The sequence below is a fragment of the Ursus maritimus genome, unplaced genomic scaffold, assembly GCF_017311325.1.
Source record: "Ursus maritimus isolate PB19 unplaced genomic scaffold, ASM1731132v1 scaffold_2, whole genome shotgun sequence".
In the NCBI taxonomy this organism is placed as follows: domain Eukaryota; kingdom Metazoa; phylum Chordata; class Mammalia; order Carnivora; family Ursidae; genus Ursus; species Ursus maritimus.
Genome location: NW_024424452.1, coordinates 38,921,154 through 38,948,276, shown reverse-complemented (window position 1 = coordinate 38,948,276; position 27,123 = coordinate 38,921,154). Strand labels below are relative to the sequence as shown.

The following is a 27,123-nucleotide window of genomic DNA, read 5'->3' as shown; positions in this document are numbered from 1 at the left end:
GTCTGTTCTCCTCTAAAGACTTACGGATTAAATCCAACTGTATTAAAAACCCCTATGGGTTTGGGGGCGCCTGGGTGGCTCAGTCCTTAAGCGTCTGCCTTCGGCTCAGGTCATGATCCCAGGGTCCTGGGATCAAGCCCCACATCAGACACCCTGCTGGGAGGAGAGCCTGCTTCTCCCACTCCCACTCCCACTCCCCCTGCTTGTGTTCCCTCTCTTGCTGTCTATAAATAAAGAAATAAAATATTTAAAAATAAATAAAAATAAAAACTAAAAACCGCTATGAGTTTGTTTTGGTGAAACCTGGCCTGGCTGTAAAATTTTACTGAAGAATGGCTAAAGCTTTTCAACATAAAAAGGTGGAGGTATCTGTCCAACTAAATATCACAGTTACTTTAAGGATACTGTAATTGAGATTGTGTGGTACCAGTGCAAAAATGGAGAGAGCAATGAACACTGACAAAGAATAAAGATCCCAGAGAGAAGCTATAGGGAAATTCCTTCAACTTCCCAGTGCTCCTGTAAAAAGCCCTCATCGCCTTAGACCCTTCACCTACTATGAGCCTTAGATCTGTAGCCATTTATTTGTCCAATTAATTGCTCTGATCCAGAAGTATAACTTCCCTTCCCTCTCTGCGAGGGCCAAGTAGTTATAGCCTTGGATTAGATGCCTAATATTGGGGAGAATACAGTGTTCTTTTCCCAGGTATTTACACTTCAAGGACTGAGGCCCAGAAATTTGGAGACATCTCTAGGTCCTAAAAGCCTAGCCAAGACACACTGGGGCAGTCTGGCCCCAGGAGAAACTCATTAACATACCAAAGGACTAGAGTGGGGACACCCTTTTAAGCCGGGAGGACAGCTGCCTCTTCCCCTTTATAAGCAACGTCCCTTTTCTTCATCCCTCACGGATGTTCTGTTTGGCCACTCACTTCGGGAAAAACTCCATTGGTTCTCTTTGTGTTTCCCTGGGAGGTAAAGGCTGTGGGGGGACTCATCATGCTTATTATTACTATGGGGTAGCCAGTAAGAAATCTGATCTGATCCAGAACACCCCGTGTGAGCATTAGAATAAATAAAGACACCCATGCATATCCAGATGTGTTTTTAAATGTGGCAGGTGCCCTTGGGGAAAAGAGAGAATAACTCAATAAATGGCACTAGCACTCCTTGTTATCCACACTATGAAGAAAAGCAAGTAGTCTCCTTACCTAAATCTATTCCAAATCTTATTAAAAACTGTTAAAATGAAAACTCTAAAACCACTAGGAAAAATGTGGGAGACTTATTAGGGGCAGGGAAGGACTCCTCCAACAAGGCACAAGAGGACTAACCCTAAGAGACTGATCCATCTTTCTACATTAAAACAGACTTGTGTTCGTCAAAGGCACCACGGACGGCGATATTTACTACACACACCACTGGCAGAGACGGTACCGTGAGCAGAGCGCAACGAAACCACCAGAGAAAGACAAACCACTCCACAGAAAGACGGACCCACCGCCCGCACGGGCGCTTCGGGGGAAATGCCGCAGCCAGCACAACGTGTGCAAAGATGCGCCAGCCCGGGGAAGCAGAACAAAGCCGCAGGCGGTCCCACCTCAAGGCCAGGGGCCGCCCAGGCCCACGCGGCCGCGGCGCCCGATCCCCACGCGAGCCGGCTCGGCGCGCGACCCCACACCCGGCCGCCTACACCGGGGCGGCGGCCGCCTGCCGCTGGCTCAGCAATCACGGGCCTCCATGGGGACGCGACTCGATCCGCGCGCTTCCGCCTCGGCTCCACCCGGCCGGAAGTGACGCTCGGGGGCGGGGCCGAGGAGCACGGCGCCAGGTGAGCGAGCGCGGCCTCGTCCTCCTCGCGCGTGCGCGCGGCGGGGCTCGCGCGGGCCCCACCTCTTTCGTCGCGATCGCTCTTCTCGGCCTGGGCGATCCGGCCGCGGGGAGGCTGCAGCCCAGCGAGACCCCGCCCACGGTGTCGCCCGCCTCGCTCGGCATCGGGTCCACGCGCGTCCGTGTGGGTGGAGAGGCTGCCGCAGAGCAGGGACCAGCCAGCTCCGCCGGCCCTCCAGCCCCAGCGGGCCAGCAAGTCCGATTCCGGAGGGGTCGGCTCCAGCCTCCGTTTCCCCAAAGACAGGACTGACTCCCAGTAGGAAGCTTCCCGCCCCACGTTGGCTGCACGGCTGGTAAGCCTACCTTTACGATTTGTGCTCTGGAGGGTGCCGCACGGGTTGCCGAGTGCGACGTGCAATGTAGGAGTACGAAAACAGAAGGTGCACGGGAATTCTCACCGAGTTCAGACACTGCCTCTGTCCTCTCACCGGGACGTTGACCTGGCAGAGTAACCTGAGGTCAGCTGACGTTTACGCGTGTATGTCGGAGATCACTCACAGACGTAGCCTGTCTTACTGGACAAGAGAGAGTTCGCAAGGGAAGAAGGCAAGGTCGCTCTCAGAGAGTCCTTGCTCCCCTGCGAGTTTACTGGCAGCGATCTGACTGAGAGTCTGACCTTGAGCAGACTGATAAGATATCAGAGAAGGCAATGCAATTACTTTCGGGTTCTCAGAACCCGTGTGATTTCAGCTAGGGAGGTCGTGTGATGTGCTCCTCTCCAGGTGCCGGCTGGTAATGCCTTTCTGGTGCCGCCGCCGGATTGCACCACTTCCCTGGTTGCAATTTCTCAGGGAGCATGCAGTTAGAGCAGTTTCGGTTAGCAAACACTGAGTGTCTGCTGGGTGCCACGCAAGGTTCTAGGGGCTGAGAGTACAGCACTCAACAGAACAGGATTCCTGTCCGCAAGGAGCTCCGTTTCTGTGGAAGGATACAGATAATAAGCAAAATATAGAGCATGGGGCGGGGGGCGCCTGGGTGGCTCAGTGTTAGGCATCTGCCTTCAGCTCTGGTCATGAACCTGGGGTCCTGGGATCGAGCCCTGCATCCGGCTCCTTGTTCAGCAGGGAGCCTGCTTCTCCCAGTCCAGCTCCCCCTGCTTGTGTTCCCTCTCTGTCAAATAAATAAATTAAATCTTTAAAATAGAGAGAGAGAGAGGGAGAGAGAAAGAGCACGCTAAAAACAAAGTATGGGGCAGGGAAGGGTGAGGCGGAAATGATCCGAGTGTCACGTAGACTTTCGTTAGCACATTTTAAACCAGCTCTCTGGACCTTATCGCACTGGTTGGAATGCTTTTGGCTACAGGTGTTGAGAATCCATTAACACCGGTTCAACCGATGGAGGGATTCTACTGGCTTTCATACGGGAAAGTTCAGAGGACCAAGAATAGGAGGGCCCAATAGAAGGGGACCTTACATGAGGTCATCAGAACATGGTAATGGTCGGGGGGGGGGAGGTCTTGTTGGTCCCCCATCCTTTCACATACCTTCTCTTTGCCCTGTTTCTCTGTTGGCTTTTTTCTCAGGTTCCTGCCTCCATGCTACCTACTTACTTAGTTACCTGCTTCTGCATAAAAGTCAACACAAAAATTAATGGATTGGAGCACCTGGGTGGCTCAGTCAGTAAAGCGACTGCCTTCAGCTCAGGTCATGACCCTGGGGTCCTGGGATCGAGTCCCACATGGGGCTCCTTGCTCAGCGGGAGCCTGCTTCTCCCTCTGCCTGCCGCTCCCCCTCCTTGTGCTCTCTTTCTCTGACAGATAAATAAAATCTTTTAAGAAAATTTCATGGATTAAAACATCCTACCTTTATTTTGTTATTTGTTTGGTTTTTTTAGAGGTGGGAAGGGGCAGAGAGAGAGAGAAAGAGTCCCAAGCAGGCTCTGTGCCCAGCAGGAGGCCTAATGCAGGGCTCGATCTCAGGATCCTGACATTATGACCTGAGCCTAAATCAAGCATTGGACGCGCTTAACGAGCCACCCAGGCCCCCCAAACATCCAACATTTATTATGTCCGTTTCTGTTCGTCAGGAATTCAGGAGGAGCTTAGTGAGGTGACTGTGGTTCAGAGACTCATCTGGTTGGAACCAAACATCGGCTGCGGCTGTGGTCATCTGAAGTCTGGACAGGACTGCCGGGTCTGATTCTAGGTGGCACGCTCACATGGCCAGAGACCGGAGGCCTCAGTTCCTTGCTGCCTGTTGGCAGAAGTCCTTATTTCCTTGCCTGGTGGGCCTTTCCACAGGGCTGTGCCCTCCCATGACGGTGGTCTTCCGTCAGAGTGAGTGGGCGGAGAGAGCGAGCGGGGAAGATGGAAGCCACGGTGCTTTTTGTGGCCTCGCTTAGGAATTCTGATTCTGTGACTTGTGCTGTATTCTATTTGTCAGCATTATTAAGTACAAAAGACTTCACCTTTGAAGGGAGGCACATCAGAGTTTGTGAACAAATTTTAAAACGGCATTCTACTTACCACTCCTGTGGGAAAAGGGTGCCTATTCCCTATAGTTCCGGGTGAATTCTGGGCCTAATATTCATCTGGGCTCTAATCAGTTAGCTGGACCTGGGTAAGGGGCCCTCCTCAAAGTGGGGGTGAGTCCCACCAGAACTACGTTGAGCATGTGGGAAAGTGGTTTTCCCCAAGGGAAATGAAGGTGCTGTTACTAGAGAGAATGGATGTCAGGTAGTCAAAGTGCCCCTTACAGGTGATTTATACCATTATTTAAAATTAGGTTTTAAGAGTTAGCTGCTTTTGCAAGCTGTAGATTTCAAAGCAATGCTTAATAAATCCATTAACAATTACTCTTCCAAGAAAAGAACGTGAGCAGAGCAGAGCACGGTGTGGACATTTGTTCAGACATGTGAATGTGTTTTATCTTACGCCAGGCACTGTGCTTGGTCCTGGAAAAACAAAGGCAATTAAAACAAGTGTAGGCCCTCAGTCCCCTTGCATTCTGGGGGTAGGTCCCACTGGTGGCTTTATGAGGACTGATGAGTGTGAGCACGGAGGTCACGTAGAGCGCAGTTTGAAGGCACATGGGGTTACTAGAGGAAGAAGGGCAGAGGAGCAGTGTGCACAGATCCGCATGTGACTGGGGAGCAGAGACTGGATGTAGGGTTTGGAGAGATGTAACACTAGCAGTGGGGGACTGAAGAGGGGCCTGAGCTTTGTTCTGAAGTCCTGAGGAGTCGTTCAGGAGTTCTAAGCAGGGGAATGACATTTTCAGGAGGTATTTTAGAAAGATGTCTCTTGGGGCGCCTGGGTGGCACAGCGGTTAAGCGTCTGCCTTCGGCTCAGGGCGTGATCCCAGCGTTACGGATCGAGCCCCACATCAGGCTCCTCCGCTATGAGCCTGCTTCTTCCTCTCCCACTCCCCCTGCTTGTGTTCCCTCTCTCGCTGACTGTCTCTATCTCTGTCGAATAAATAAATAAAATCTTTAAAAAAAAAAAAAGATTTAAAAAAAAAAAAAAAGAAAGAAAGATGTCTCTTGCAGCATCGAGGAAAGAAAGCTGGAGAGGGCTCCAGAAACCGAGGTGAGACGTTGTAGGAACAGCACCTGGAGCAGCGGCTGTTGGGGGTGGAGCTCAACCGCAGAGGGACAGACCTTGGAGTCCGTAGGGTTTGCTGGATGTTTCAACACTTACTCTAATCGCACTCAAAACTGGTCTTTATAAACTTTATGAATTCTGTTCCCACTTTTTCTTTATAAAATTTATAATGGAGCTTAGCTTGTTTGGATGAGATGTCCAAAAAAAAAAAAAAAAAAGAAGAGTGCTGATTCCTAGGTGAAGAGCAGCAGAGAAAGCCACGGGTCCAGCCACAGCGCTCTCGAGTGTAGTCGTGAAAGACTGGAGGTGGGGTGTAGGGGACAAGCGCTCAATCGGCCGTGTGTTGGTGGTTGTTGACCCTGGTTGGTGGGCAGCAAAGCAAGGTAAGCTCCCAAGGAGGGAGGGGATCTGAGAGGGTTGCCCTACTTTTAGGAATATTTAAACATTTACATGACAAAAGGTTTTAAAAAATAAATAATTATAAAAAGTAAGTAAATTAAAGACCTACTGGTCTTACAGAATTGGTCAGAAGTGATGGAGTAAGAGTTATGCTTTCTCTTTTTAAGGGCTTTTGCTTCCCCCCACATCCCCTTCCCTTACTGTAAGGACAAGAAATAACACTGGTGTAGCAGTCAAAGGGAATGAAATCTGCCTTAGAATTCAGGGAAAAGGCTGCTCCATGCTGTTTTCTGGACAAACTGTAACAGTTATTCTGTGTAATAGTTACCCGTCCGGAGTGCAGCTAGATGTTGGGAGGGACCGTCCACCACTCCCGTCATGCAGTCGCATAAGGGGAGCAACCTGTGTGCCCAGGATCGTGGGCGCTGACCGTGTACCTTTATGCAGGAACCGTGACCTTCCCATTTGTTCTTGTTTGGAAGACGATGAAGGGCCCGTTCTTTGTCTTTAGATGATTTTCTTGGGGAAGAGAGGAATAGTTATTCGTCTGTGAACAGCAGAACACTAAGCTGTCATTGTCTGGCTTCTGCTTTGCTCAGCCAGAGATTCAGCGCGGCCTACTTGGGTATCGTGGGTGCCTCTGAGACACCTGCCGTTGAGGGGCTGTCAGAATACCGGGGCTGCTCGTGGCCTCCTCAGGTAGGAGACAGTCATGAACTGCTAGTATGCAGAGCAACCAGCTGCAGGGACAAGCAGCTGACACCCCTGCTGTACAGGGTTAGTGATCCCAGACCCTGAGGTCTGTGCAGAGATGGCCCCGGAGCATAGAGGACAGTGGGGCATGCTCTGAAAGTTCCCTCAGAAGAATGCTGTCAAGTTCAAATTCTAAAAGTTAGCAGGGGATTTCTTCATAAAGTACCCTGCAATGGTCTTTTCAGAAAAAAAGAAAAAAGATCAAATTTTAGTTTGAAAAATTAGACCCCCTACTTACTTGTATAATGTCTGTAAAATTGCCAGTGACTTGTCCTGCCAGTTTTCTTTCTGCTCTTGCCAGAATTTGTATACTTTCTTCACCCATTAGCAATTAGAGTGAGACTTTTCTAATTTCCATTTTCTATTCTCTCTGACTCAGCAAACTGTTGTAGAGAAAGAGCCTTTGGCGGAACAGCGGACACGGGGACACTCTCGCCCCCTTGAAATGTCGATCATCTGCCTGGGCTGTTGTTCGATTTTACCCTAACCCACCACTGGGGTTTCCACCGTGGACGCGACAGCCTGCCTTCCAGGGAGGACAGGTGTGGCAGCTGCGGTGGCCTCGAGCAGACACACCCAGACACACCCGAGGTCACGGGGAGCCGGGAGAGCAACCGGGGCCATGCCCACGGGCGGGCAATGTGCTCCTGTGTCTCCAGGTGGCCTTAGGGTCACATCTTTTCATGCATTTTCTTTCTCCTCTGTCACATTTCTCTTCGTTTCTTTGCTTTTTATTTGACATTAAGTCAAAAAGTGGACTTTTAGGGGCGCCTGGGTAGCACAGTCGTTAAGCGTCTGTCTTCGGCTCAGGGCGTGATCCCGGCGTTCTGGGATCGAGCCCCACATCAGGCTCCTCTGCTGGGAGCCTGCTTCTTCCTCTCCCACTCCCCCTGCTTGTGTTCCCTCTCTTGCTGGCTGTCTGTCTGTCAAATAAATAAATAAAATCTTTAAAAAAAAAAAAAGTGGACTTTTAGTTTTAACATTGATAACTCAGAATTGACAGGAGAAAATCCCAGTCAGTGACTGTCTTGGAATCCCATGAGTCAGTGCCTGTCTGTCCTTGAGACCACCAGCTTGTTAGAACTGACCCAAAAGGATGTTGGATGCCAGCCTCTTCACCTCAAGGCCTTTTTCATGTGTTATCTTCTCTTCATCCTTTACAGATAGAACAGCTTTGATGTTTGATAAAAAGCTCTCAATTCCATTTTGGTAGCTGGAAGATGTTCATTTAATTTCGTGCACACAAAGCAGCATTGTTCTCCTTTTGGACGCACTGACTCTGTGTCAACGCATGTTGCCAGTCCCCTAGGACTCCTCTCCTGCTTCTCACATTCAGTGTCGCCGACACAGAGGGGAGCATCGTGTCCCCAGGTGGGGCTCGCAGAAGCCTCTCTTACCTGGCTGTGCGTATTTGAAGCCCACAGGCCTGTGGCTCTGGGTCTTTCCTGTGCTAGCAAATGACGACTAATACCTAAACCCCCTTGAAGTCAGGGATGTGGTTTGTTCCAGGTGTGTGGTTTGCAGGTGTTTCACTGTGCTGTTAGAGGCAGAACACCTTTTACGCTTCTCTTTTTCCCTCTCTATGGGGAATTTAACAACAGAAGTTACAATTTGAAACAAAGGGGGGAAAAAACCAACAGTTCCTAGACGGTACAAAGTTAGTTTGGGGAGAGATCTTGGGCGCTCTACTTTTCAGCCTCTTGGCAGATGGGGTTGGCACTTGGCGCCGCTTCTCCTACCTGGGTTGTGAGCCCCAGACTCTTAGCCGGGAGGGAAGAGGTTTGTCCCTCAGGGGGCAGTCCCCGTGCTGTCCTCGGCGCTGCAGCGTGGACGGCAGGCCTACCCAGCGCTGCCTCCGGATGGTCTGAGCCGCCTCTGCCCACCTGCTCCTGAGCACAGGCCGCACAGAGCGCGTGCCCTGGGGAGTCTGGGAGCTCCTCCGCCACCAGCCGGGGATGATTTTGTGTCCTTGTCCCAGACTCCCCACAAGATCACTGTGTTCACCCGCGGTTTCGCTGCCAGGTGGCAGAGGGCTGAAAGCACTTCGCAGCGTGAGAAGTGTTCGGGTGTGTCGTAAGCTGACGCTGAAAAGGCTGGGTGGGGAGTCCGGTCGGGGTAGACTTCACCTGGAAAGACGTCCTTTGTGTTCTTTCCTTGGAAACTTTTTTTGCAGCAGAAAGAGCCCCGAGAAACCCAGGTCAGTCATGGGAGGGTGAAGTACTGGCTCTGGGCGCCCACTCCTAGGTCCTGTGAGGTTAATGACAGGACTGAGGAAACTTCTGGTGACTGGCTTGTTTGGGCTTCTGTTTTTGTTTTTGAGATTTTATTTACTAGACAGAGTGAGAGAGCTCAAGCCAGGGGGAGGAGAGCGGCAGTGGGAGAGGGAGAGGCAGAGTACCCGCCCAGCAGGGAGCCCGATGAGGACTCGATCCCAGGACCCCGAGGTCACGACCTGAGCTGAAGGCCCACGCTTCACAGACGGAGCCACCCAGGCGCCCTGGGGTTCTGTTTTTTAAGACAAAGCCTGGGCTGTGGAGCTGTCAGCCTTCCACAGCTGTGGTTTCGGGGGTGGCTGGGATCAGAGTTCCCGGAGAGAGTGTTAACCTGGGCCGCGGAGAGGGCGTCTCTGGGCAGTTTGATCTCGAGCGCACACACCTTTTCCAAGCCCTGGGGCAGGGAGTAGAGGCTGTTCCGCAGAGAAAACTCCCATCCCTTTGGGCATTTACATTAGCGGCGTCCTTGGACTTACTTCCGTGACCCTGAGTGAACCCTGGCGTTGGCTTTGCGCTCTGGGTGTTTTGTTGCGCTGTCCTTACTGCGAGTGTCTTTCTTTTCCACAGCGGGAAGGGAAGTGATGGCGAGGCGTGGTTTTCAGAAAGCTGGGCATTATTTTGAAATGGAGAATTGTAGGCTGTCGGGGTTTGGCTGTTCTTCCAGATGCCTTCAAGTTACCACAGAACTCCATTGTTGTTGATATTCTGCCAAAAACAAACAGAACAAAGCACACAGAGTCCCTGCCTTCGGAACAAAAGAGCTTCCAACTAAGGTAGGGGGGGGCAGCCCGGGGAACAAAAGAGCTTCCAACTAAGGTAGGGGGAGGCGGCCCGGGCTGCCCGGGGAAGCTAGTTCTTCCTCTCCGCCTGTGTGAAGCTCCGAGCCCCACCCTCTTGCCAAAGGTTTTCCTTTTTTCTTTTTTTAACTGTTTATTTTGAACTAATTATAGACTCTCGGGATGTTACAGAAACTGTGTGGAGCTGTCCTCGTGCCGTTCAGTGTCTTACATAACTGCACGCGTTATCAGAAGCAGGAAATTGACCTTGGCACAGGCCGCCGGCCAGGCTGCGGGCGTACTCTCCCATCTCTCCAGTTACCGCGTGCACTCCTGTGTGTGTGGGTCTCGTTGGGTGAGATTTTATCACGGGGGTGGGGGGGGCATCCGTGCAGCCAGCGGTGCCATCACAGATATCAGGTACAGAACTGTCAGGACAAAGGACTCCCAGGCCGCGGCTTCCTCCTTGCTCCCCATCCCTTACTGCCCCCCAGTTCCTGCACCCGCCCTGCCTGTGTGCTCACCCCAGAGCCCCAGCTCGGCTCGCCATTCTAGAGAGCGCTGCTGGGTGTGACGTGCTGTCCGCTCCGAGGGAGTCAATGGTGGGGTCACCTCTCTCCGTATGTCCGCCTCCATTTGTTCTGACGAAAGGACAGTTGTATTACCAGGTTGGGTTTTCTCTTAAAGAATGGAAACTCTGGAGGAGGTTCACAGTGTCTTTTATCTGTTTGTTATTATGAAGTATCTTTCATTTCACTGGGACAAAGTCTTGGAACTCTATTAATGATTAAACAAAAGAAGAAGAAAGCAATTGTTAAGAGTAATTGGAGTGAGCGGGTGATTCATTCAGAAACACTCAGAGACAGCTTGCGCTTACAGCGATGGGGGCCAGAGCTGGAAGTCGGTGTGTGGGTTCCGCCGCTAGTCCTCAGGCATCCAGGTCGCAGCGTCCTGGGTCCTGTCAGTGCGCATGAACCCCTCCCAGAGGGGCGCAGATCTCCCCGTGGCCGCCGTAGCTGCTCCCGGCGCTTCCACTGGCCCTGGTCCTACGCCTCCCCTCCCATACGAAGCCTTCTGAATGCTCAAAGCTGTTACAAAGAAGAATTTAATATCCTACTTTTCAGAATTGTTTACTATTGGCCCCAATATAAAAATACACCTGTGAGGTCAGACTTCGCCCAAGGTGAGGACTGTGGCCTTTGGCGTTGCTCACAGGGTAACACAATGTCTCCAGGAAACTAGGTGGCTCAACCCACAGGACTGGGAAGCCCAGATGTTAACATTTGCACGTTATTTCTCTACGTTTAAAAGGAGTTATTCCTTCGGGGTAGTGTTTGCTCTCTTTTTCCGTAGGACTTTGTTCGGGCTGTCTCCTGCCATCTCCAGACTTCTCCAGAGCACAGGGTGAAGGTGTGGGGGAGGGAGGGGTACCAGCCGCACCTGGAAAGCCCCACCTGAGAATACAGGGTTGTGGGAGAGCTGACAGTTTGAGGGGTGCCCAGCCTGACTTTGGAGGAGCACCCTGTGAGAGGCCGTGGGAGGCAAGGCAGTGTCCAGAGGCCTGGGAGCCTCGCCCCAGGGGTTTTACTCCCATGGCCACGGTCTTGCTGTGGTCTTGACCACCTAGCGTCTCTGGATGTCCACCCATGTCCTGAGTGTAGTTCACTAGTCTTCCCATCAGTCAGGATACTGTCCAATCTCTTTCCAACAAAATCCCTTTCTACCTAATTTTGCCAAGATCTCTTGGGCAAGCAAGAACTGTGCAGACGGAGAGGCTAGGTAGGTAATATGGCCAAGGTGCTCCAGATAGGGGGTGAACCTCCAGGCCCCGCCACTCCCCTGAACTGTGCCCTTCTTCATGACTTAGATTAGGTGGGAAATCAGTGTTCCTAAATTGTGACGTCCCCACCCCACCCCACCCCAAATAGCCAGAAATGTTGACTGGCTTTGGGTCCTATTCGGTTAGAAAAATCAGAAAAGTTTTCATAAATAAGATGCATTTGGGACGCCTGGGGGCTCAGCTGTTAAGCGTCTGGCTTTGGCTCAGGTCATGATCCCAGGGTCCCGGGATCGAGTCCCACATCGGGCTCCCTGCTCAGCAGAGAGTCTGCTTCTCCTTCTCCCTCTGCCTGCCGCTCCCCGTGCTTGTGTTCTCTCTCTGTCAAATAAATAAATAAAATCTTTATTAAAAAAAAAAAGGTCCATTTGCTGTGGGCCTTAAGAGACGGATGGGATTTGAAAGGGAAGGATGTTCTGGGCAGACTTACCAACGGGAAAGCGTTGGGGTTAGGCTTTTCAGGGCCTGTCCAGTCATGTGAGCAGCACTGTAAGCGTACCAGGTGAAAATCACCTGGTGCTCTTTATACACTTGGTTGCCGCGCACAGAATCTGGATCGGGGTGGTTCTGGGAGAGCAGATCTCAGTTAGGACGGGGCAACAACGGAGGTGCGCCAGCGTCTCTGCTCCACCACCGGCCGTCCCTCCAGACTTCACTCATGTACGGCTCGGGACTTTGACCATATTTGCAGAATACCTTAAAATTTCACTGGGATGCCTGGGGGGCTCAGTTGGTAAAAACGTCTGCCATCGGCTCGGGTCATAATCCTGGGATCGAGTCCCACAAAGGGCCCCTTGCTCAGTGGGGAGCCTGCTTCTCCCTCTGCCTGCCGCTCCCCCTGCTTGTGCTCTCTCGCTCTGTCAACTAAATAAATAAAATCTTCTTAAAAAATCATTTCATTTAGTACTTTTCTTTCATCAACTCCTATTTTTTATTTATTTGAGAGGGAGAACGTGCACAGGGGGGTGGGGGAGAGGCACAGGGAACAGGGGAGCGAATTTTTTTTTTTAAGATTGATTGATTTATTTTGAGAGCAAGAGCAGGTGCACATGAGCAGGGGAGGAGCGGGGGAGAGAGAGTCCCAAGCACATGCCGCTCCCCACACAGAGCCTGACGTGGGGCTCAAGCCCAGGACCCTGAGATCATGACCTGAACTGACATCAAGAGTTGGCCGCTCAACCGACTGAGTGCCCCAGGCGCCCCTCATTTCTTCTATTTAAATGCACCTTGAAAGAACACACTGGAGCAGCCAGGGACAGAAATGGAGGACACAGCACAGCTGGAGTTTGGCCAGAGCCCCACGTCGGAGCCCCTGTCCCCACGGCCTGGGCTGGCATCTCACAGGTGCTGCTTCTGCTCCAGGAAACTGCAGTAATGGCTGAAGAGACCCCCAGTTTGGTAGAAGACAGAAACTTACAGGTTCAGGAGGCTGAGAACCATTCCAGTGACAGCAGATTTCTTGCTGGAAACCGGGAAGACCGGAGGACGTGCTAAGAACCTGCTCGAACCCGGGATCCTACACCTGGAGTTACTCTGCAGGAATGATGGGAAACATAGACATTATCACGTGAAGGAAAACGGATGTGTTGCCCTAGACCTAGTCTAGAAGAATAACCGAAACACATTCTTGAAACAGAAAGGAAATGGTAGAAGAAGGGATCTTGGAATGTCAGGAAGAAAAACAGAAAAAGTGAAACTATGAGTAAATACAGTAGACTTTCCTTCTCCTGAGTGTTGAGTCACGGCTGGTGGTTGAAGCAGGACGTGTACGTTGATATGGTTCTCAGTGTCAGTAGAGGAAAGAGCTGTCCAGGGGCAGGCGGACGGGCTAAGGGATGCAAGGTTTCTGCCCTCCATCTGAGCCAGCAAAATGCTGACACCAGTCACTGTGATAAGTTAGGTGTATCTAACGTGAAACCCATAGCAGCCGACCAAAAACCTGTGCAAAACGCTATAGCCAAATCCAACTAGAATTCTAAGTAACACCAGGTAACCATAGGAAGTCAGGAAAGAGAAAACCAAGACACAAAAAACAGGGAACCAGCAAAATGAAAAGGCAAATTGAAGGCCTAGCATAGCAATAATTTCCTTAAAAGTAAATGGTCTGAAAATAAAAGGCAGATTGGCAGAGTGGATTTATAGAAAAAAATGACCCATATGCTGTCTAAAAGAAACCTACTTCAAATATAATGATTCATGGGACGCCCAGTGGGCTCAGAAGAGCGTGCGACTCTTGATCTCAGGGTCATGAGCTCGAGCCCCGTGTTGTGTGTGGAGATGACTTAGATAAAAATGCTTTATATCTATTTAATGATGCAGATGGATTGAAAGTAAAAGGATGGACAAAGATAAACCATGCAAACTTCAATCAAAAGAAGACTGACTGTGAATCTCGGATAGAGCAGACCTCAGAGCAAGAAGAGAACTAGGGACAGGGTGGAACACTGTGTGAAGATAAAAGGGTCCAACAACCCGAGATACGTATGCAACAAACAACAGAGCTGTGTTTTCTTTAAAAACTAGACGTGTGATTGCCATACAGTTCAGCAGCTGCACTGATGGGCGTTGATCCCAGGGAAGTGAAAATGTACGTCCATACAAAAATCTGCATGTGAATTTTCGCAATGAGTTTCTTTAAGACTTTTTGTTCTAAGTAATCCTCTGCACCCAGCTTTGGGCTTGAACTCATGACCCCAAGATGAAGAACTGCACAGTCTACCAACTGAGCAAGACAGGCGCCCCCACAGTGACTGTATTTAAAACAGCCACGGATTGGTAACAACCCGCTGTCCTTCAGCGTGTGAGGGGTTAAACAAACCTTGGTCCCTCCATGCTGGGAAGGACTGCTCAGTCACAGAAAGTAACAGAGACAACAGGGATAATGGACCCCAGGGTCAATTTCAAAGTTCCTGCACTGTGGTTCTATCTACATAACGTTCTCAAAATGACAGAATGTTAGAAATGGAGATTTGTGATTGCCAGGGGTTAGAGATGCTGGGGAGGAGTTGCTCTAAGGAGAGAGCACCGGGAGCGGTTCTGTGTGTTGGCACACTCACGTCCACACACCTGCTAAAATGGCACGGAGCTGGGTGCATACAGTCCACCTGTGTTGCTTTTGGAGGGTGATACCGTGCTGTGGTTGTACTGTGACCACAGGGGAAACCGGTGGAGGGCAAGCCCAGATCTCCCAGTGTGATCTCTGCAACTTCCTGTGTATCGGTACTTTGAAAATAAACAGCAAAGAAAACTCTATCAGTGATCAGATGTCTGAGACCATAATCCCTTACCCATAAATGGAAAGACATCTGTGATCCAACAGGGGCGCCTGGGTGGCTCAGTCGATTAAGCTTCTGACTCTTGGTTTCAGCTCAGGTCGTGATCTCAGGGTCCTGGGATCGCATGGGGCTCCATGCTCCGTGCAGAGTCAGCTTGAGATTCTCTTTCTCCCCCTCTGCCTCCGCTCTGTGCGTGTGCGTGCGCACTTTTCCCCTCTCTCTCTCTCAAATAAATAAATACGTCTTTAAAATAGATACACGTAACTACTGAAATGAACTATGTTCATCGTGTACCGCCATCTTGTAAACCGCCAGTGGTAGAGGAACGGCTCCGTGAGGCACCGGTATAGAGGCTGTTCCCTTGGGGTGGGAGGTCGCAAGACTCACTGGAAGGCTTTCAGGGAATCTTCATGCGAAGAGCTATGCCGCTTAGAGAAGTTCCGGTTCTCAGCATGTCAAACACAGACCCTTGGCCCCTTGGGCAGCTCTAGACACGAAGCAGGTCCTTTAACAGGAAAGAGGAGGCGAATGAGGGGAGTGCGATCTCCTAGTTTCTGGAGAAAGCAGAAGCCCGTGGTGGTGATGAAGAGGAAGACCCTGCAGAAAGGAGAGACAGAGGGAGGCACACGGAGCCCGGCGCTCTGCGGTCGCGGCCTCCACCCTTCCCAGCAGCTGCACAAGTCACGCGAGAGACCCACAGCTGGACCAAGGAAATCACGTCTCGTTGACGAGTCTGCGGAAAGCCACAAAGCGGGAGGTAGAGCTCGCTCCCAAACCCAGCTTCAAAACCTACTCCCGTTTTCACTTGGACCATCTGGACAGATATTTAGGGTTCTTTTGTTTTGGTGCTAATAATCCTTCTCTTTTTTTAAGCCAGCAAATTGGTTTTATTTTTGTCTTTGACAATATGCACGACACTGGGATTGTATTACTTCGCTTGACGTCCTTAAGTAGGCGTAGAAATGTTTACACTGAAGAAAAGTCACACATTAAAGGAGTCCTCTGTAAACAGAACCCCTTCTCCGTATGTTTCCCCACTTTGTTTCGTACATAAATAGCACTTTGCAAAGTTATAAATAAAACTATCAGCTCTTAGGGCCCCAAGGTACAAACAGGCTCTAGAGTGTGACAGGGTGTTCTTTTAGGGTTCTGTGACTCACACGTGCACTTACCTCAGTCAGATGACTTACAATCAATCACAAGCAGTTATTGAACCAGTTCTGCCAGTGACAGACCTTTCCGTGCCCTTGATTAAAGATGCCATGTGTTTTGGGGCTCTGGGGGGCTCAGTTGTTAAATGTCTGCCTTCAGCTCAGGGCATGATCCCAGACTCCTGGGATCGAGCCCCGCACCGGGCTCCCTGATCCACTGGCAGCCTGCTTCTCCCTCTCCCACTCCCCCTGCTTGTGTTCCCGCTCTCGCTGTCTCGCTCTGTCAAAGAAATAAATAAATTTGTTTATTTATTTTAGAGAGAAAGAGAGAGTGCGGGCGCGTGTCCAAGAGGTGGCAGTGGGAAGGAAGGGAGAATCTCGAGCAGAGTCCCTGCTGAGCAAGGAGCCCCATGTGGGGCTCAATCCCACGACCTGAGCTGAAACCAAGAGTGGGACCCCAAATGAGCAAGCCACCCAGGCGCCCATTAAGATAGAGCTTTTAAAACCAAGAATGTCAGCATTCCGATTTCTCACTCAGTTTTCTTTCCTTTTCTGAAGGCAAGTGTGTGTTCTAAATATGTCACCCATCCTCTCCTTGGGGACAGTGTGTCTCCGTAAGCAGCTTTCCTGAGATCGAGCCTGACCCCAGGTTCTGCTGCGGCTCTTTCCCTAGTTACCCTGCCCGTCACGCCTACTCCACCTCCCCACCTCAGGTCAGGTGCTTGGGTTTAATGAGGTCCCTGGTCATGAGTCATTGTTTGATTCTCCTGTGTCCAGCTCATTACCGTGGACGGGCACGCCTTTTCTGACTTCCGAGACCTGGGCACTCATGTGTCAGCACGAAGGAGAATGCACACAGAATCGTTTGGGTTTCTTTCTAAATTGTGGTAAAACACACCTAACAGTTATGAGTGACATGAGTCCATTCACAGTGCCACCATTGTCATCACCCCCAAACCCCGGCAGCCACCAGGGCCCCCGGCTGTGGACTTGCCTGTGGCGATGGAGTCTTTCCATCCGGGTGCCTCACGAAGCATGGCCGTTCCAAGGTTCATCCCTGCCGTAGCAGGTGTCCTGCTTCCTGCCTTTTGGGGGCTGAGTACTGTCCCCTCGTGTGGATCTGCTACATTGTGGTTTCCGTCTGTTGAGAGAGGTTTGGGTTGTCACAAATCGTGAAGCCACGCACGATTGTTTCCAGGCTGTTGTGTGAGTCTGTGTTCAGCTCTCTCGGATACACAGCTAGACGTGGAATCGCTGATCACAGGTAACACTCTAACCCTGTCCCAGTGATATTCCCACCCAGCAGCACACAGTGAGGTCCCAGTTGCTCCACATTCTTGCCTACACGCGTCATCTTTCACTTTGTGTTTTTAATTAAGGCTACTCTAATGGATGCATACACACACAGGTTTTGACGGTGCAGAGGGGGAGGCAGAGAGAGAATCCCACGCAGGCCCCCTGCCCAGCGCAGAGCCCCAGACGACCCTGAGATCGTGACCTGAGCCAAAACCAAGAGTCAGATGCTCAACTGACTGAGTCACCCGGGAGGCTACTACAATTAAAATAATTGAATAATTAGAGAAAAATAGTTACAGTCAGAAGGTAAAAAGTTTATAGAAAAAAAATAGCAGTCTCCTGTCTCCTGTCTCCTAAGGAGTGTCTTCCTTAACCTGTCCTTAGAGGGACCACTCTGGGCCACTTCCTCTGGTTTTCACCCATCTGTCTCTGGCAGGTCCTTGTTCTCCGTCTGAGTCAGCACCTGTTGACTCTCTTTTTGGGTAGCCAAGTAGGTAGCCACTCGGACACACGTAGCCCCTTCCATTCTCTCGCCATAATTTGTGTTCATTAGGACACTAGCTTGGCTGTTTAAAAAGAACTGGATGACAGATATCTTGCCTCACACCAGCTGGACGATCCTGTCTGTCTCAGATGATAAAGAACCCAGGTGTGGATGGAGGTTCCAGCGGCTAGGGACCCAGGCACTCTCCGTCCTGGGGCCTGGCCATCTTCAGAAGCGTTCCCTGCCTCGTTTTACAAGGTGGTGCCTCCGGCTCAGCTCAGCCCACTCACCATGTGCGGCCAGCAGGAGGCAGGGCTCCCGGCCGCACTGGCCCGGGAACCCGTCCCCACGCTGTCCCTTCCTCCTCCACCAATGGCCATGGTGCTGGACGGCCAGAGCGCCTTGTCTCATTGTCGTGACGGTCCGCTAGCGTGTGTGAGCCTCCTGTGTGTCCGGTGCTGTCACAGTGCTCTGTGCGAACTGACAAATTCAGTCCTTCCGTCGGCCTTCTAACATAGATCCTGATTTCCCTTCACAAGTCAGGAAGTGGGGCACGGTCAAGCCCAGCGGTTTGCCTCCATTCACACAGTGAGCGTGCTTGGCACACCCGAACCCACCTTCAGTTCTGACACTTTTCACCAGGGCCCCCCCGTGGGGGGTGTTGGTTTCACCCTTCCCGTCTGTGCCTCTCACTGGCGGAAGGTGGGTCAGGCGTGCCCAGTCTGTGCCCGCGGGGCTTGGTTAATGTTTAATGCATGGCTTTATTATCTGCCGCGGGCCCTAGCACTCCGGCGGCTCGTACCGGCCTCAGCAGGCCGGAGACACCGGGTGTTCAGGGTGGACGTACCCCCTGCCTGCTCCGCACAAGCAGTTTGCCAGTAAAACAAAGAGCTTCTTGGGCTGGTGGTCGCAGTCACGGCTGCACCCAGGCTGGGAGTCTGAGCCCGGCACAGCCCTGGAAGGCTGTCGGGGGCGGCAGCCGTGTGACTGTCCCTGTTTTGTTGACGCAGTGACCAGGAGCGGAGCTCTGCGATGTGCACGTGATGATGGACAGCAAGGACCTAGAAGCTGAAATCCACCCCTTGAAAAATGAAGACAAGAAACTGCAGGAGAATCCGGGAAACCCCACAAAAACGGAGGACAGCTTGAAAGGCGCGCCGTGGCAGCCCCGCCTCTCCCGATGCCGCACAGTGGCATTTTTTCTTTCGCTCTTTGTCTGCCTCTTTGTGGTGTTTGTGGTTTCCTTCATCATCCCGTGTCCGGACCGGCCTGTGTCCCAGGGGGTGTGGAGGACCGACTACGGTGCAGCAGGTGTGCCCCCAACCCTGTCCCTGGGGTGGGGGCGGCATCGTGTCCCCGAGTCTGGGGTCCCGTAAGTCCCCTAAGTGACTGCCGATGACACGTCCAGGGTCTTGGGACTTCGGAAGCTGCTGACAGCCTCTCCGGGGAAAATCGGGAGCATGGTGGCCTGCTCTCCCGTTGTGGGAAGGGTGGGTTGTGCCGATAGAGGAAAGGGGCCCATTTGGTTATGTTTTGGAATTAAAAAAATGAATAAAACAGAGCACCTGGAAGAAGAGTTAGAGAGAAGGCTGTGGTGAGCTGTGAAAACGGTAGGTTTCCTAGTCTGGTTTCCTCAAGGGCTCTGCTGACATTCCCGTTGGCTGAGCAGGACTTCAGCAAACCCGTTCTCCCTCGTGAAATCAGCGGCCTGGAATCCTGGCCTTTCTTTCCTGGCATGGGAGCGCCTCGGGTGAGCGCGGGTGGCCGTGAACGCCGACGGCCTGGGAATGGTGCTTTGACACCCGTGTGGGCGTCTCGTGCAGTGAAGGGGTTTCTTGTTCAAGCCTCACTGTCCATTTTTATTCAGAATTTGATGCTTGAGAGAGAGGAGTAATGTATGTTTCTGTGTTTATTTTTTGCAGCTTTTATTGAAGTGTAATCTGGATGTCAAAACATTCGCTTGTTTTAAGTGTACGATTCGATGATTTTCAGTCCATTTATGCACCTGTTAGCCCAGACCAGTTTTAGAAGATGCCCAGCGTCCCAACCCCCAGCCCACACAGCCACCAGCTGCTTTCTGCCTCCAGGCTTGCCTCCTGTGGACACATCTAAGGGAAATGATGTGACGTGGCTCTTTGAGTCCGGCTTCTCTCACTGAGACAAGTCTGTTGGTGACAGCGTGTCCCCTGGTACTTTCTGGGGCTGAACAGGCTTCCTCCCTGTGGTTTGTGCAGCCTCAGGCTGCCGGGGTGATCTGGGGACTTAGGACAAAGAGCTTTTACCGTCTCACTTTCCGGATATCTGCGTCCCCTTTTTGGCCACTCCTCCTACCTGCTGTCTGCTCCGCCCGTATCCCAGCCTGTGTCTGGCTTCAGGGCTGGCCGTCCCTGTTGGCCTGGGAGGTCTCCGTAGCTGGACATCTGGCTGTAGATCGCATCATCCCCCTCTCGAGGGGAAGCTGCTGGTCTTTGCACTGACCACCAGCTGGCGTCCAGCTGTGGAGGGCGAGAACGGCAGGAGCCTTAAGATGTTGGACGCTGACCGTCCCCGACCCACAACCTGGTTTTTCTCAAGAAGCACTTCTCGATTTGTGGTACACCTTGTGTCCGTTTCCAGAGTCCTGATAGGGCTGCTTTTGACGGTTCTGTCTCATTATATTGCCGTTTCAAGGGAGAGGGTTTGCCACGCTCTTGCCTCCGTGATTCTGGAAGTCCTGAGTCTGGGATTTGGTTTGTTTTTTTAAATCGTAGTGAAATAGGCATCATGTACCTTTAAAGAGCATAACTCATTGTCATCGGCACATTGACAGCACTGTGTAACCGTCATGGCTGTCTCTGGTAATCCTCTTAACAGAAACTGTACCGAGTAAACGCCACTGCTCTCTCCCTCCTCCTGTTCTCCCTGCGTCTCTGAGTCGGCCTGTTCCGGGGGCCTCCGCAGGAGGGAATCACGTAAGACTCGCCCTTTTGTGTCCCGCTGGTTTCACCGCGTGTAGCGCCCTCAGGTGCTCAACGGGGTCCGGGTCCCTTCTTCCGGTGGTTCTGGGTAAGAGCGTGAGGTAGCGTCCTTACCGTTCGGATCTGCATTTCCTGACGCCTGGTGCGCCTCTTTTCATGTGCGTGTCTGTTCATCTGTCGTCTCAGGAGAAACGCGTCTCCCAGTCCTTGGCCCGTTTCTGCCGCGGGTCGTCTTTGTGGTGGACTGGTAGCGGTTCTCTCCCTGGACAGCAGTCCCTTGTCAGATACGATCGCAGACATTCTCTCCCACTCTTGCCAGTGCCCTTTGATGCACAAATGCTTTACGTCTTCATGGACCCCAGGAGGTCAGTTCTTCCTTTTGTTGAATTGCCTTTGGTGTCACATTCAAGAAATCGTTACCTAATCCAGCCTTACGAAGATTTTTCTCTGTATTTTATTCCAGGAAGCTCCTAAGTTTAGGTCTTTGATCCATTTTGAATTCGTTTTTGTTTGGTTTGGTTTTGTAAAGATTTTACTTATTTGTTTTAGAGGTAGAGGAGGAGCAGAGGGAGAGGGGCAAGCGGACTCCGTGCTGAGCAGAGCACAGAGCCCCACGCGGGGCTCGATCTTACAACCCTGAGATCACGACCTGAGCAGAAATCAAGAGTCGGACGCGTCACTGACTGGGCCACCCAGACGCCCCTCAGTTCGTTTTTGTATATGGTGTAAGCCCAGCTTCACTTTTGGGTGTTTGGGTTTAACACTCGGGGATTATCATTTGAGTCCTTGAATGAAAGGGAGAAGTAGACCCTTACGAGTGTGGAAGTGCAGACGCCTGGACCCCAGACGGTAGGGGGTTCCTTCCTGAGCGCACCGCTGCTCTGGGCGTGGCCTCGCGCCGGTGGGTGCCAACCGGCGCTGAACCTCGGGCACAGTAGATCGTGTCAGGCGTGGCCTGGCCTTTAAGCCGGGCGTGTCCCGAGGAGTACAGTCTGCCATGTTCCTTTCCAGTCACCTATGACTTTCTGGCTACGGAAGACATAAACAGGGACAGGATCCAAGATGTTCTCTTTCTTTATAAAAATACCAACGGCAGCAACAATTTCAACCTATCCTGCACCGACGAAGGTAATTTTGCTTTTACCTGAAAAAGGAGGAACTTCTGTGGGTGGAGGGACCCTCTCCTTATGCCGTCTGTGGGGGAAGCAGTTGGTGGAATTTCGGGAAACTGGCACGTTGCCCTTCCTTCCCAGGAGGACTAGAAAGAGACGGGGGGCAGGCCATGGTCCCAGCACCCTGGCCCCCACGCAGCTCCTGACCCCGTGGGGCCAGCAGTAGGGTCCAGGGCTGGGCCCGGGAACAGGGTGTGGGGAAGAGGGGCTGCCGTGCCCCCCAGAGCTGGGTCTCTCCCCTCCAGGCTTCTCCTCCCCCTGCACCTTTGTGGCGGCCCTGTCAGGGGCCAACGGCAGCGTGCTCTGGGAGAGGCCTGCAGCCCAGGACGGGGCGCTTGTGCAGTGCTCCGTCCCACAGCTGCAGGGCCGCAGGACTTCCTCTGCCTGCGTCCTCATGGGCAGACCTGGCTCTTTCGTCGCCGTAGACCTGTTTACAGGTAGGCAGTTCCCCATGAGGGGTCCCACACAGGGAGGCTCTGAGGGGGTTCAGCCTGTGTTCTCAGGACCAGCGGACCAGATGGGGAAGAAGGTTCCGGGGGTGGGGCACCACCTCCTAGCAGTCCCACTGCACCCTGTCCTGTCGCCTCCCAGCTCCGCTGTGCTCGTGGGGCCAGCAGAGACGGGGGGCTCCGTAGCAGCGGCCTTTTGCAGCATCCGGGCCAGTGTCTGGTTGAACGCACGGGGGAAGGTTGGGCTCTGGGTGCACGGGTGCTCGTCTCTGGGCCTTTGTGTAGCAGGCCGTGGCAGCCCCCAGACCTCTCCAGGGGCGTAAGGAACCCTGTGCTTTGATGCTAGGTGTGGTGAGTCTTAGCATCTCCCTTACCAGTCGTGCTCTTAAGGACGCAGAGAAAAATAAAGAGCAGACTGAAAATATTTTAAGAAGTGAAGAATAAGTCTTAAAAAGGGTGTGGACAAGATTGTACCTGGGTAAGAAAGAAGCTGTGACATCAGGGCCGCTGTTCCGCGGGTCCAGCCGTAAGCGCGTACCTTCCATCTCCACCTGTGTGCAGGACTCAGTCAGGGCTTCCTGGGGCGAGGGTCCACCTGCGACTCCAGCAACGGTCAGGGGTGCAGAGGGCTTGGCAAGTGTCCAGGTCAGGCCCTGTCCATCCAGGTGGGAGGGTTAGTGTTGGCCCTAAGATGTTCTAGAGCCAAAAATGAGAAGACACAGGGGAAGCAGACAGGAAGGCGGAGCTTTGTGGTTCCAGTGGCGACGCATCTGACGCTCTGGTGTGACGACCTCGACTGCCCAGGGGTGCGCCCGCTGCCCTGGCCTCTGGCCTCCTGCTGGCGGGCATTTCCGTTTCTCAGTGTGGGCTCTTCACCGTTGCCAGCCCGCGGCGGAAGGGAACCTGGAGCCAGTGCTTGGTGACGTTGTGCTTGGTTTTAGGGGAGACCCTGTGGAGCCACCCCAGCAGCTTTGGAAGGAACGCTTCCATCCTGAGCTCTTTACTCCAACTTCCCGATGTCGATGCCGACGGGGCCCCAGACCTGCTGGTTCTCACCCAGGAGGAAAAGGAGGTACTGCCCCCCTTCCCGGGTCACGCTGGCCCATCGCTATGAGGCCTCTTCTCTGCCCCTCGTCCACTTTCACTTCCTGGGCACAACTTGGGCCTGAGCATTTGTCGGGGGACGTGTGCAGGGCCCCCAGTTGCTGGCACCCGCTCACCAGCACGCTGGGGCAGCTCTGCTCCTGGGTGGCTCTGGGCCTCCCCAAGAACGGCAGAGTGCGCGCTTGGCCGTGGGTGCCGCTGCGGCATGGAGAGCGGGGGCCCCGTAGGTGCCGTGGGGCTGCGCGCGTCTCCAGGACGGTGTGCAGACGCCTGACACCACACACTTAACTCAGAGTGGTCTTCCCTCAAACCAGGAGGGTTCTGACCCCCTTCTCTTCTCCGTGTTCCAGGTTGGCGGCTACATCTACTCGGGCAGCACGGGGCACCAGATTGGCCACCGAGGCAGCCTTGGTGTGGGCGGGACCGCTGGCTCCCTCCTCCACGTCACCCGGGCGGGTGCTCACTACATCCTCTTCCCTTGCGGTATGTGGTGCCTGCCGTTCCCAGGACTGTCCGTCTCCTGGAAGCCGTGCACCTGCGAGAAGGCAGAGGGAGGAACCGGGGACCGTAGGCAGGACACGAGTTTGTCACTGACAGGCTCAGGAGGCCAGAGGGTATCAGCCCCCGAGGCTCAGGGAGGGCACCGTGTGTCCTGGAAGCAGGGCCAGGGGTGGCGTGCTCCCGGCCAGCAGCGTCTTGAGGCCCTCCTGTGCTTCCAGCAGCAGGCTCCCTCTGCGGCTGCTCTGTGAAGGGTCTCCACGAGAAGGCGACCGGGAGCGGGAGCCCGCTGAAGAGAGACCCGCTCTGGGAGGGCATGCTCAACGCCACCGCCCCCGGGCCGCTGTGGCGCAGGTAGGTCTGGACGGGGGATTGCACGGGTGGCCGCGGGCCGATGGGCGTGGCCCTGCCTGCTGTCCTGGGCTCAGACGTGGGGAGCAGGCGTACAGCAGCTGAGATAAACTCAGTGCAGGGCCCAGTGACAGGGGGTTCCCCTTCATCTCTGCACACAGCCAGTGTCTTGTCTTACCCTAAATGGAGAGGCAGGGAACACGGGGCAAACTGCTCAGCCCGGCAGGAGGTCCGTGCCCCCGTCATGTCCCTCTGCTCTGTCCCCTTAGCCCTGGAGCCATCCACTACCTGATGAACGTTCCCGGGAAAGCTGGTGAGGACCTGCTGCTCGTGAGTTCAGAGGCCTGCGTGCTGGTGGGTGGCCAGGACCTGGTACCCAGGTGGACTTTCAGCGCAGCCCAGGTCTCGAGGTACGTCTTTCTCCAGGAACTGGGCAGCGGTTGCAAGCTGGGCACCGCAGCCTGTCCCCTGGCAGCCCTGGGATGAGGCCTGAGGTGGGTGGGGGGTGTCTGAGTGCTTCAGCCAAGGGCCTCCTGCCTGTCCCCTGGTGCTGCCCTGCACCAGAGGGGCCGGTGAAACCCCCTCCACCCTGGCCTCGGCTTCCCGTCCAGGCCCCGTCCGGGTGCAGCCAAGGGGGACGGGGTGGTGTGCCTGTTCCCAGGCATCTTCTCACAGAGGCCCCGTGTGAACTGTCCTGCCCTGTCCTTGCAGAAAACCCATCCTCGGCCACTACAAACCTGACACCTTGGCTGTGGTCATTGAAAACGGAACCGGCGTTGACAGACAGGTTGGCTCATCCTCTCTGGCCCCCCCGTTGTTCGTAGCTGAGGGACAGTAGTCGGAACAGCAGACGGGGCCGCACTGGGAGGCTGAGGGAGCACAAGAGGGGCCTTGGCGAGACATCCTGGTTGCCTTTGGGGCGCAGCTCCCACAGGGCTGGCCTGGCTGGGGCCCCTGGGTCTGTGCAGGCCCCACCTGTGACGCCCCATGCTGTCTCCTCCGTCCCAGATCCTGTTCCTGGACCTCAGCACCGGAGCTCTCCTGTGGAACCAGGCTCTCCCAGGCCTCCCCGGGGATCCACCGTCCGCCAGCCTGCCAACCGCAGACCACCGCTCAGCCTTCTTCTTCTGGGGCCTCCACGAGCTGATGGGCACCAACCAGACAGTACGGGCAGGGCATGGACTAAGGGGGCAGCCCGTGCCAGGGCCAGAGACCAGAGGCCAGCTTAGGTCCGGCCTCAAGGCACCTGGGAGCTGACTGGGTGACTGGGTGTGCATACATCGAAGCCGTGGACCACTAGGGAGGTGGGGGCTGAGGCCTGCCTTGCGGCAGCTGATAGGGATCTGGAAACGAAGGGGGGTGTACGTGGGGCGAGCCAGGCACAGAGTTCCAGCTGGAGAATGCACGCCTCGAGGGTCAGGGTCAGGTTGGGGGAGAGGAGTAGAAGGGGTTGCACCGTTGAGGACCCTGTGGACACAGCTCCGGGTAGGGCCGCTCTGCGAGTGTGCTGAGAGGGCGAGCGTTCAGCGGGACACCGGCGCCCCGGATCCAGACGTGGTGTCGGCCGAGCCCCGTCAGCCCCATGCGCACTGTGCTTCTTGCTGTAGGAGCCCAGGGACGCCCAGCATAGCCTGTACATGTTTCACCCCACCCTGCCTGGCGTCCTGCTGGAGCTGGCTAACATCTCTGCCAACATCGTCGCCTTCCAAGGTGAGTGCGGCCCCCCGAGGGCTGGGGCTCTGCCTGCTGTCCGTCCGCTCTGGCTGGTCCGGAGCGCCCTGACGACCCATGTCTCCCATAGCGGTCCTGTTCGAGCCAAGCCGCCATGCCGCCTGCGTCCTCCTGACGGGCCCGACTAGCCCAGACACGCCTGGCATGGTCTCTGTGGCCAAGCACAAGGTGCGGGACCTCGTCCCGAGCAGTAGGGTGGTTCGCCTGGCCGAGGGCGGGCCCGACAGTGACCAGGCTGTCCGGGACCGGTTCTCCCGCCTGCGGTACCGGAGTGAGGCCTAGCGGCGTGGTGGGCAGGGCATGTGGGACAGGCTTCAGCTGCTGAGATTTAACACTGTGGGAAATCGGTCTTTCACTGGGTTTGCACTGACTCCCCTACTCCCGATCCCATCTTATGCAGGGACATGTGCGGGTGAGGGGATGCCCAGGCCTCTCCCCTCTCCTGCACAGCACGTCCCCCCAGGTCCTCACTCTGCCCCACTGGGGTCACACCCAAGGCCACTTGCCTTCACGTGGTCTCCCTGGGCCACCTCGGGCAGAGCTGGGCCCTACAGCACTACCCTCACTCGTCCACACCTGGCGGGAGGCACCATGGCTTTGGGAAGAGAGCCCCATCCTGAAAGTCCCCTCCCACGTCCCTGTCTGCACCTGCCCTTGTCTGCACATCCCCCGGGGCCTGGGAGGGTGGTTGGCCTGGGGTGACCTTAAGGCACCAGCTGGGCCCTTGAGACAGTTCCAGCTCCTGGCCTTTCCCAGAGCAAGGAGGGGAAGACTGTGGCCTGGTTAGCGGAAACTTGCCCTGGGGTTCCCCTTTGACGGGCCCATGAGGAACAGGGCTGCCGTGGAGCTGTGAGGCCGTCCTGCTGCTCGTGGACGACCCGTGCTGTCTGCGTGTGCTGTGAACGTCCTGAGGCACTGGCCAGAGGGCGCACATCGGGGTCCGTCTGCACCCCTCAGTACGCACTGGAGCTGCTTCTCCCTCGGGGCCCCCACACCCCTGGCTGGTGCCTGACCTCCTCCTGGTGCTCAGATGCCCCCAGCAGTCGGTGTCACCTGACGCAGGACTCACCTTTGTGCCTTGCCGTGCCCCAGGCCTGCTGTGGTGCTCTGTGTGGCTCGCCGTGCCCTGACGACCCCAGGGACCGCAGGAAGAAGCCAGAATAAATGGTTTGCACTGTCCAAAAGG

General features: G+C 54.2%; 1 protein-coding gene across 3 annotated transcripts; it reads left to right on the top strand.

Moving 5' to 3' along the window:
- Window positions 1-1,806: 1,806 nt before the first annotated feature.
- On the top strand, window positions 1,807-27,123 carry FAM234A (family with sequence similarity 234 member A). 3 transcript variants are annotated; one of them, XM_040635642.1, is made up of 13 exons: window positions 1,807-2,183; window positions 3,193-3,322; window positions 18,686-18,986; window positions 21,644-21,760; window positions 22,050-22,241; window positions 23,195-23,325; window positions 23,708-23,840; window positions 24,077-24,209; window positions 24,476-24,616; window positions 24,918-24,993; window positions 25,215-25,370; window positions 25,814-25,916; window positions 26,008-27,123. In XM_040635642.1, the coding sequence occupies exons 3-13, from the start codon at window positions 18,719-18,721 to the stop codon at window positions 26,217-26,219; spliced, it is 1,662 nt and encodes a 553-aa protein (XP_040491576.1). In that variant the 5' UTR covers window positions 1,807-2,183; window positions 3,193-3,322; window positions 18,686-18,718; the 3' UTR covers window positions 26,220-27,123. The 3 variants fall into 3 exon arrangements, with proteins under 3 accessions (XP_040491576.1, XP_008694920.2, XP_008694919.2); XM_008696698.2 differs by lacking the exon at window positions 3,193-3,322 and having other exon boundaries at window positions 1,808-2,183; window positions 24,080-24,209; XM_008696697.2 differs by lacking the exon at window positions 3,193-3,322 and having other exon boundaries at window positions 1,808-2,183.

Excerpts from the sequence above, each read along its gene's own strand:
- FAM234A (XM_040635642.1), top strand. The coding sequence starts at position 18,719 with ATGATGGACAGCAAGGACCTAGAAGCTGAAATCCACCCCTTGAAAAAT. Across the intron at positions 23,841-24,076 it reads CTACATCCTCTTCCCTTGCG|CAGCAGGCTCCCTCTGCGGC; the intron begins GTATGTGGTGCC and ends CTGTGCTTCCAG. Across the intron at positions 25,371-25,813 it reads TGATGGGCACCAACCAGACA|GAGCCCAGGGACGCCCAGCA; the intron begins GTACGGGCAGGG and ends TTCTTGCTGTAG.